This window comes from Rhagoletis zephyria, unplaced genomic scaffold (assembly GCF_001687245.7).
Source record: "Rhagoletis zephyria isolate East Lansing unplaced genomic scaffold, Rhagoletis_zephyria_1.1 Rzeph_scaffold_04490, whole genome shotgun sequence".
Classification (NCBI taxonomy): domain Eukaryota; kingdom Metazoa; phylum Arthropoda; class Insecta; order Diptera; family Tephritidae; genus Rhagoletis; species Rhagoletis zephyria.
Genome location: NW_016161573.1, coordinates 39 through 11,017, shown reverse-complemented (window position 1 = coordinate 11,017; position 10,979 = coordinate 39). Strand labels below are relative to the sequence as shown.

At 36.8% G+C, this 10,979-nt stretch overlaps 1 protein-coding gene across 3 annotated transcripts in view; it reads right to left on the bottom strand.

Annotated features, from left to right (window-relative positions):
- The window catches only part of br (broad-complex core protein), a 39,368-nt gene extending 31,019 nt beyond the window's left edge, over positions 1 to 8,349 (bottom strand). For all 3 annotated transcript variants that reach the window (XM_017626222.1, XM_017626223.1, XM_017626224.1), the window contains exon 1: positions 7,780 to 8,349. In XM_017626222.1, the coding sequence (XP_017481711.1) occupies positions 7,780 to 7,965 (186 nt within the window). In that variant the 5' untranslated portion in view covers positions 7,966 to 8,349. The remainder of the gene's footprint in view (positions 1 to 7,779) is intronic.
- Positions 8,350 to 10,979: the final 2,630 nt, after the last annotated feature.

Below are 10,979 nucleotides of genomic sequence, written 5' to 3'. Positions count from 1 at the left end.
TGTCGAAGGTTTGAATTTTTCTCTCCAAAAAATAAAAGAGTACTTATTTTTTCATTGTTTTCATATTTTTATTAATTTTTCATATAATTATTTGCTTAAATGTGGTTTTTGAAAATAGCTTTAAAACAGGATTCAAAATCGATTCCAATATTTCACGCACAGACAACAGTTTGACCACAAAAGGCACCGCTACTGGGTTTGAAGTTTTCTTTATCAAATACCAAGACAAAAAAGTATTTTTTAATAAGAAAAATTACTTTTTGCTACAAAAACAGATCGAATTAGCCACAACGAATTGGAGAAGAAGTGCAGGACTAACTTTTTCGCAAACCGATCAACACTTTTTTTTTAATCCAAAAAATATTTATGTATTCTTTGATGCGAATGCTTTGTTTCTCAATTGGAGTACGAATGAGCTGTCAAACGAAATCTTTACGCTCAAAAGAATGGCTGCGATAACAAAGCTTTTGGTTCCCCTGTGGAAGAACGAAAACTATTAAGTTGGCATTAATGATTACAATAACAGTAAAGATAACGCTAATGACAACGACTAATATATATCTATAGACATGTCGGTGAAAGCTATATTGACAAGGAGCACAAAATATTTGTTAATGTATATATCCATAACCATACCATTAAGAGTATCGATAACGGTAACAAAATCGAAAGCGACATTTGCAAACCACAACGATATTGATGACGATAATGTTGGATAAAGATAAACATTCAAATAACCAAATATTATGTATGTATATCTTAATCGATGTATAATTTGAAGAAAAAGAACTCTATTCAAATTTTATTTGCACCAAAGACGTCCAACAAGCGTTTTTTTTTTCTGCCTCCAACTCAAATTAGAAAGTTCAAGGCGAAATAGCTAAATAAACGCGACAGAGTGTTTGCGAACTAATTTCGACTAGAAGTCGTTTGTTTCATAATTTTAAAATTTTTCATACTTTTTTTCTTTTTTTAAGTCAAAATTGCCTTCAGCAGTCACAATGAATGCAGTCGATTAAAATGTTTTCGAGGACACTTGACCCATAAAGTAAAATTTTTTATTAGTTAGGATGCACAAAGCCCACAAACCTATGCATGCATGTGTATGTATGTATATATTTAAATTGTTTTTTATGTTGTGTGTATATATATTACAACATAAGTATGTATATGCTATATTACATAGGCATTTAGCTGTTGGACGTGTAAAGAAATCGAAATACGAGTATTAAATTGAACCAATAGCAAAAAAAGAAAACAACAACAAGCTTTGTTGGCAAATATCGAGGCATCGCACAATGGCAGTGCAAAATGGAGGCGAAAGTTGCAAATGCAAAGGCAAAGCCACACACATTATTATTTGTTCGTATGCAATTACTAAAAGCTATGCAAACATGCATACATACATACATACATAGATACGACAGGCACACGGATAAACGTGATATTTGTAAAGCGTAAATTTTTTTTTTTTTTACTTTTTTTTGCGAGCAAAAAATTGCGATAAAAAGTGGATGGCGTCAAGAAGTAAATAAATGCAGTGCAACAGCAGGAATGCAAACTGGCTCACCCTGAAAAACACGGACGAGATGAATGGCAGAAGGAGAAGGAAGAGACGACGATCAGTGACCGACAGACAGTCGAGTAGCTGAAGCAAGGAAGATACAGAGGAGGCACAGCAATACAAAAGTGAAGATGGGAAAAGATCGGGCATAAAGTAATGAGAATAAAAAAGAGGTTGGCAAAGAAAAAACGAGCAGTTGAAGATGCTGCTGCTGCTGCTGCTGCTGCTGGGGAAGACAAAGCGCAGCAAATAAGAGCCAACGCTCGGGGGGAGAACGGGAAAGTATATAGACTGATGGACACAGGCAACGACGGATAAATTTATGTGCATACACGCAATGCAGATATACATATATACATATATACATATGTACATGCAAACTACACACTTACTTACTTACAAGTTTGCGGAGGTGACCTACTTCCAAAGCACTGCCACGCGGTTGCTAGGGAAATAATAATGGAAAAATAACTACATAAATACAATAAAAATGCGAATACCTACATATGTATGTACAAAGGTATGCAGCAAGTCGCGCAATCGTGTATGTGTGTGCGTGTGTGCGTGCATGGTTAGGTCCTTTGAAGTGGAGCTAAACTCACGGCCGCCGTGTAGACTTGTTTAAAATATTGACTTATTATGCTCATAAAATATTTGAAAACTTAAAAGGCAACAACAACAACAACAAAGCACAACTACAATTATACAATTGTGATGGCACGCAACAGAACCAGCAACAAAAAGCTTCCTCGCTACACAAGCGGCAGCAACAACAGCTAGGCAAATCAAATAGATTGCATACACAACAACAACAGCAACACCAGTAGGAACAACAACAACTGACAACCACAATAAAATGAAATTATTCTGCAGTTTCAATTAAAATAACAAACTCTGTGGCAAGTACATAGCTGGTAGAGTTCGTTCGTTGGGCGTTTGCTTGGCTGCATTTCAAACTCGTTAAATGTATACTTGCCACACCCAACGTGCAACGCCCAAGCGCTTGATGCGGCAAAATGAGCAATTTTGCATTTGTATTACTATTACTGTAAAACTAATACAATAACAGCGCTACATACATAGCTAACCAAATACATACATAATATTCATGAACGTAAAAATGTGCATACTTGTACAACGCATGCGGCAAGCAAGCACTAGCGCACATGTGCTGCATGCAACCGCAATGTCGGAAATATTTGCTAACATTTTGATTGTATTATGTATATGACGCTGGTGGCAGCTCAGTGGCGAAAAAGTTTCCGCTTTGTGTCAGGTTCGCTACACTGCGACAGCATGGTGCTTACTTATGTATGTAGTTGTTGCTGCTGTTGTGCACACTCACAGCGCCAATACACAAGCAAGGTTCGAGGGGAAAAATCTGCTCTTTTGCCTGCCTCAAAGCCACAATTGCGTGCATATTTCCGCAATCTAAATTTTGCAACAAACCAAAATCAGGCAACCGCTCGCCCTACCCCGCCCCCCGTCCACCGCTCGCCCAACCGCTTCAATGTCTTCGCGTCGTCGCCCACTTGCTGCTGTTTGAACTTTGAACAAAAGTTTAATGTCTCAATGCTGGTAAATTTGTACTTAAAATGCATTAGGCGCATCGAGCAGTCGACAGCAAAGCGTCCGCGGCGGGTAGGCGGTCATGGAGTAGCGGGCGTCTAGGGGCGTCCCGCTACTAGCTAATGTTTGATGATAGTGATTATATGTAGTTGTTGTGTTGGTTGGCGTTAAAATTGTCTTCTTGCAGTTGCACATATTCACAATTTATTACGCCCTTCGCACCCCTTTCGGCCGCAGGCGAGGCGTTAGCGCAATGCTGAACTGCAGCTGAAGGGATTTCTTTGGCATACAAATTCGCCAAAGTTGCTTTATTTATGCCTGCTTTTGCTGCTGCGCTGTGACTTTATTGGGTAACTTAACTTAGAATCAGCAATTGAAGCTTGGTGAACTGTTAGGATGGCTGACTTTTGACTAAAAAGACATTTTTTAGTTGCGTTTAAACCCAAGTTCCGTCATATCGGCAACAACAAAAAAAAAACAAAAACACAAAACTTTGCGAAACTCTTTGCAAAATAACAAGACAGACGACGCCCCTAGATGCCCGCTACTCCATGATCGCCTACCCGCCGCGGACGCTTTGCTGTCGACTGCTCGATGCGCCTAATGCATTTTAAGTACAAATTTACCAGCATTGAGACATTAAACTTTTGTTCAAAGTTCAAACAGCAGCAAGTGGGCGACGACGCGAAGACATTGAAGCGGTTGCGGCAGCGGGTGGACGGGTGGGCGGGCGAGCGGGCGAGNTGCTCGATGCGCCTAATGCATTTTAAGTACAAATTTACCAGCATTGAGACATTAAACTTTTGTTCAAAGTTCAAACAGCAGCAAGTGGGCGACGACGCGAAGACATTGAAGCGGTTGCGGCAGCGGGTGGGCGGGTGGTTGGGTGTTTGGGCGGTCGGTTGCCTGATTTTGGTTTGTTGCAAAATTTAGATTGCGGAAATATGCACGCAATTGTGGCTTTGAGGCAGGCAAAAGAGCAGATTTTTCCCCTCGAACCTTGCTTGTGATTGGCGCTGTGAGTGTGCACAACAGCAGCAACAACTACAACTACTGTAGCGAACCTGACACAAAGCGGAAACTTTTTCGCAACTGAGCTGCCACCAGCGTCATATACATATGTACATACTTAAATACATAATAATCGTTAGCAAATATTTCCGACATTGCGGTTGCATGCAGCACATGTGCGCTAGTGCTTGCTTGCCGCATGCGTTGTACAAGTATGCACATTTTTACGTTCATGAATATCTATGTATGTATTTGGTTAGCTATGTATGTAGCGCTGTTATTGTATTAGTTTTACAGTAATAGTAATACAAATGCAAAATTGCTCACTTTGCCGCATCAAGCGCTTGGGCGTTGCACGTTGGGTGTGGCAAGTATACATTTAACGAGTTTGAAATGCAGCCAAGCAAACGCCCAACGAACGAACTCTGCCAGCTATGTACTTGCCACAGAGTTTGTTATTTTAATTGAAACTGCAGAATAATTTCATTTTATTGTGGTTGTCAGTAGTTGTTGTTCCTACTGCTGTTGCTGTTGTTCTTGTTGTTGTTGTTGTATGCAATCTATTTGATTTGCCTAGCTGTTGTTGCTGCCGCTTGTGTAGCGAGGAAGCTTTTTGTTGCTGGTTCTGTTGCGTGCTATCACAATTGTATAATTGTAGTTGTGCTGTTGTTGTTGTTGTTGTTGCCTTTTAAGTTTCAAATATTTTATGAGCATAATAAGTCAATATTTTAAACAAGTCTACACGGCGGCCGTGAGTTTAGCTCCACTTGCAAAGGAGCCTAACCATGCACGCACACACGCACACACGCACACACATACACGGATATGCGCGCTTGCTGCATACCTTTGTACATACATATGTATGTATTCGCATTTTTATTGTATTTATGTAGTTATTTTTCCATTATTATTTCCCTAGCAACCGCGTGGCAGTGCTTTGGAAGTAGGTCACCTCCGCAAACTTGTAAGTAAGTAAGTGTGTAGTTTGCATGTACATATGTATATATGTATATATGTATATCTGCATTTGCGTGTATGCACATAAATTTATCCGTCGTTGCCTGTGTCCATCAGTCTATATAACTACTTTCCCGTTCTCCCCCCGAGCGTTGGCTCTTAATTGCTGCGCTTTGTCTTCCCCAGCAGCAGCAGCAGCAACAGCAGCATCTTCAACTGCTCGTTTTTTCTTTGCCAACCTCTTTTTTATTCTCATTACTTTATGCCCGATCTTTTCCCATCTTCACTTTTGTATTGCTGTGCCTCCTCTGTATCTTCCTTGCTTCAGCTATTCGACTGCCTGTCGATCACTGATCGTCGTCTCTTCCTTCTCCTTCTGGCATTCATCTCGTCCGTGTTTTTCAGGGTGAGCCAGTTTGCATTCCTGCTTTTGCACTGCATTTATTTACTTCTTGACGCCATCCACTTTTTATCGCAATTTTTTGCTCGCAAAAAAAAGTAAAAAAAAAAAATATTGCAATTTACGCTTTACAAATATCCACATTTATCCGTGTGCCTGTCGTATCTATGTATGTATGTATGTATGCATGTTTGCATAGCTTTTAGTAATTGCATACGAACAAATAATGTGTGTGGCTTTGCCTTTGCATTTGCAACTTTCGCCTCCATTTTGCACTGCCATTGTGCGATGCCTTCGATATTTGCCAACAAAGCTTTGTTGTTGTTTTTTTTTTTTGCTATTGGTTCAATTTAATACTCGTCTTTCGATTTCTTTACACGTCCAACAGCTACATACATGCCTATGTAAATATGCATATACATACTTATGTATGTATATAATATACACACGTATACATAGCAAATTTTTTAATATATATGTACATACATACACATGCGTGCAAAGGTTTGTGGGCTTTGTGCATCCTAACTAATAAAAATTTTACTTTATGGGTCAAGTGTCCTCGAAAACATTTTAATCGACTGCATTCATTGTGACTGCTGAAGGTAACTTTTGACTTAAGAAAAAGAAAAAAAAGTATGAAAAATTTTAAAATTATGAAACAAACGATTTCTAGTCGAAATTCAGTTCGCAAACACCTCTGTCGCGTTTATTTAGCTATTTCGCCTTGAACTTTCTAATTTGACGATGAACGGACGAAAAAAAACGCTTGTTTGGACGTCTTTGGTGCAAATAAAATTTGAATAGAGTTCTTTTTCTTCAACTTATACATCTATTAAGATATACATAATATTTGGTTATTTAAATGTTTATCTTTATCCCGCATTATCCTCTTCAATATCGTTGTGGTTTGCAAATGTCGCTTTCGATTTTGTTATCGTTATCGATACTCTTAATGGTATGGTTATGGATATATACATTAACAAATATTTTGTGCTCCTTGTCAATATAGCTTTCACCGACATGTCTATAGATATATATTAGTCGTTGTCATTAGCGTTATCTTTACTGTTATTGTATCTAATGCCACTTATAGTTTCTTCCCAGGGAACCAAAAGCTTTGTTATCGCAGCCATTCTTTTGAGCGTAAAGATTTCGTTTGAATGCTCATTCGTACCCAATTGAGAAACAAAGCATTCGCATCAAAGATCATAAATATTTTTGGATTAAAAAAAAAGTGTTGATCGGTTTGCGAAAAAGTTAGTCCTGCACTTCTCTCCAATTCGTTGTGGCTAATTGATCTGTTTTTGTAGCAAAAAAGTAATTTTTCTTATTAAAAAATACTTTTTGTCCTTGGTATTTGATAAAGAAAACTTCAAACCCAGTAGCGGTGCCTTTTGTGGTCAAACTTGTTGTCTGTGCGTGAAATATTGGAATCGATTTTGAATCCTGTTTTTAAAGCTATTTTCAAACAACCACATTTAAGCAAATAATTATATGAAAAATAATAAAATATGGAAAATAAAGAAAAAATAAGTACTCTTTTATTTTTTTTGGAGAGAAAAATTCAAACCTTCGACATAACCTACAATTCATTTTTTTTTTTTTGAAAATGAAATCTGAAAATATTTTTTTAATCTAAATTAATTTTGTTTCAATTTCTGAGGAAATACTTGTTTTGCAGAAAGCGTTACTTTGTTTGCAATACTTAGCAGACAAATTAGGAAATTTAGATATTTCAGCTTTTCAATTGAAATTTATATAATTTGGCAATATTTAAAATAACTGTTTTTCAAATTAGTAGTCAATTTTTCTTTAGAAAAAATTGCATTCTAAACTTTTTCAATAAAACACAAATTAAAACAGTGACCATTTAGACCCAACGGTCGTCACAAAATGTGCGAAATAGTATGCCGATCAATGAAAATTTATGTTTTGTTTTTTTTACATAATCTACTTGTGTGGTCATAATTAATTTTTTCACAAAGAAAAATGGGTCAACTTACCAATAGTGCAATGTTATAAATTTGAGTTATGAAAATTATTTTATGTTTGTAGATTCAAAGGGGCATAATGTCAGCTAACAACTTAAAGATTTAAAAATCAATTAAAGTTATGAAGCGTTACAAAAAGTGGCAATTAAAGACAGAATAGTCTCGTTGAAACAGAAGAAGTCTCCAACACACTTTCAAGGAATAACATTGATTTCGCACAAAGTTCTAATTACATACAATTACATAAAAAAAACTACATCTTTGCATTCGCTACTACTACTCACCTTCAATAAATCACGAAAATATGGACTGCACGCCGACAATACGACGCGATGCGCTTTGATGCTGCGTCCCTCGCACGCCAATGTCACATCGACGAAATCCTCATCGTCACGCAAATTCTCGAACGCCGATGTTATGCTACTTTGGTAGTTGTTCCAACGCAAACAAAAATGCTGTGTCTCGTCCATTTTGGTGGCTGGCCTTGTTTCTGTTGTTGTTTGAGATGTTGGTGTTGGCTTAGGCGTTGACGATTCTACTCCAATGGCGCTGCTGTAAAAGCGTCGCCGTTTATTTTGTTTCACTCTTATGGGTATGCTCTTATTGTTTTGTTGCTGGGTTGATATAAAATTGTGTCTACTTGTAGGCGTTAAAGTAGTTAATGGTATTGATTTTATTGTTTTTGTTTTTGTTTTTTGCTCAGTAACGTTCTCAAATTGATTTGTTGCTGCTTCTTATGCGTTCTTAGGTTGTTGTACTTTCCTTGAGTTTGACTTTTTGGAAAATCTTACTTTCTTAGTGTATACTATTATTTTATATGTATTTAGTATTTATTTGTGTTTCAATTAAATAAACTGCAAAGAGAAGAGAAGAAAAATTAAATAAGATTTTGTGGGAAGAATGTGCGCTTAAAACCTACAATAAATAATATTGGCGAATGTCGGCAATGGTCATGGAAAACGAATGATCTCATAAAATACTCTGTTTTTGTGGTTTTTAGTGACTTTTTCTATAATTATTTAAGCCTTTAAATCGAAGTTCTAAAAGGTAAAGGTTTCGCGCATGCGTTAAATGTTTCCAAAAAATTCCATGGCTTTTAACAGTACTTAACTATTGCTGAAACCACCTCCTTTCGTTTATTTCAATTTTTGCTTCAAACAAATATTTTTCCTCAAAATCCAAGATTTATTAGTTTACAGTCGACATCTGAAATGTTTTTTCTATCTAATGGAAACTTTTTTATTGCTCCTCCTATAAAAAACATAAAGTTTCCTTTATTATTTCCTATAATGCTGAGATTTAAATGGCGAAATATTTAGTTTAAAATATATATTTTTATAAAACACTCTGTTGTTTTCATCACAACACATTTGTGTGCATAGAATTTTAATCGCACTTAACATACTCAAAAATTATCAAAAGTAGAAATGCCATAACAAACAATGCATTTGAAGTGTAGAAAATTCAAATTAAAATTCACTTTTAATGGGCATTAAAAACAAGCTTTATTTATTTTTGAACTCCAGCTGAGGTTATTGACATTCAAGGTTAGCCGTTTATTTTGGAAGCGCAGTGCTTTCTCATGCGAGTATGAAAAAAAAGACAAAAAAAAAACTTTGTATGCATTGGTGAACAAAAATTTTGGGATCAATTTTTTTATTGCTGCGCAGAAAAGGCTGGTTCACTTCGCCAAACCGCGCTGGAAGTTAATCTGAAAATTACTAAAATATGTATCATAAAATTAGTATTTCTGCGGGCTTTTTATCAAAAATCGCCTAAGTAGACTTAACGCTATGTAAATGATCTTTTCTAGGCATAAAAGCGTCGGTCTTAAACGAAACGTCCAGGGTGAGTCATATTTTAATAAAAAAAAAAATAACACAAACCACAAACTGCAATTTTTTTCAGCTTCATTTTCTGCATATTCTCCGATGGATAGCGATAGGTCGCTGGTTAAAATTTTNTATTGCTGCGCAGAAAAGGCTGGTTCACTTCGCCAAACCGCGCTGGAAGTTAATCTGAAAATTACTAAAATATGTATCATAAAATTAGTATTTCTGCGGGCTTTTTATCAAAAATCGCCTAAGTAGACTTAACGCTATGTAAATGATCTTTTCTAGGCATAAAAGCGTCGGTCTTAAACGAAACGTCCAGGGTGAGTCATATTTTAATAAAAAAAAAAATAACACAAACCACAAACTGCAATTTTTTTCAGCTTCATTTTCTGCATATTCTCCGATGGATAGCGATAGGTCGCTGGTTAAAATTTTCTGAGACGTTATCGACTACCGTGCTTTGTTGGATTCGGCCAAAATCGCTTAGGCGTTTACAGCGCCAAATTATAATGAGAAGAAGATTATCGATTGCATGTTTTCTTTAAACAATTTTAGGCTGAAAAAGTGCGCTCTTCCACGGACCCTTTTTTAGAGGCTCCCAAGAAATATTAGCAAAGGAGCGATGCGCAAGAAATATTCCTTCGTTTCATTTTCTTAAACTCTAGTCGTTAATATTTACAGTTATATGTTTAAACTATGAGAAGAGAGAAGTGACCAGTCAGTAGAAGCACAGATTGCCTACCATCTCGTCTGCCCATAGAGAACCGGTAACTATCTAGACCCTCGGAGATTGAGTACAGTCATGTTCTGAGGCACGCAAAGTGGAAGTGATAAAAGGGCTGACCAAAGTCTTTAATACAAAAGTGACGTGCTGTCCAATCACTTAACCCAATTTCATACTTTAACTGGAAATGCTGCAGCATATTGCCCACGGGAGTAGTGAAGCTGACCTCCATAGTCAACGTTGCGTTAAAGTTCTTCACTAAAAATGCAAGGAATCGTGCTATGCTGAACTTAAGGCTTTGGATCTTTAATGATCAATCTATTGAGCTTAGCATTCATAATAACTACTAAATACAAACATTTCTGAGAAGAAGTTTAAATCGACACTCTTTTAAAAGTACAGCAAACGAAAGCGTTTAACTTTCACGCTTTAGAGAATCTAACAAACACTGTAACGAAGACTGGCCAAAACAGTTGGGCCATTGAAAACACAGGCCACTTCAGCGGCATAGGTCCGCTGGTAGAAACCAGAGATTTTAAGAGAGACAAAAAGTTCATAAGTTTGTTGTACAAAATGCACAACGGTATTCACTTAAGGATTGTGCTTTTTCTTTGATGCAGATTTTTGTCCGTTTACCGATTTCATTTTCGCATACTTTGACGATCCGTTTTCCCAGACAAGTATAGAAAATTGTTGTGAAGTGGAGACGTTTTTGGCTGTTTTTCTGAACTTTATCTGATTGAATTTTTTGCTCAATAGTCTTTCCTTCTGCACTTCACACCCGCGTTGTTTTTGGACGTGCTTGGTCGTTTTTTGTTCGTTTCCGGATACGGAAAATTGTACGATCGCGAACTGTTGGCCACATTTACATTTCTCTGCTGACTGGGATGCTAATCTCCAAATATTTGAGCCCATTATTGGCTCA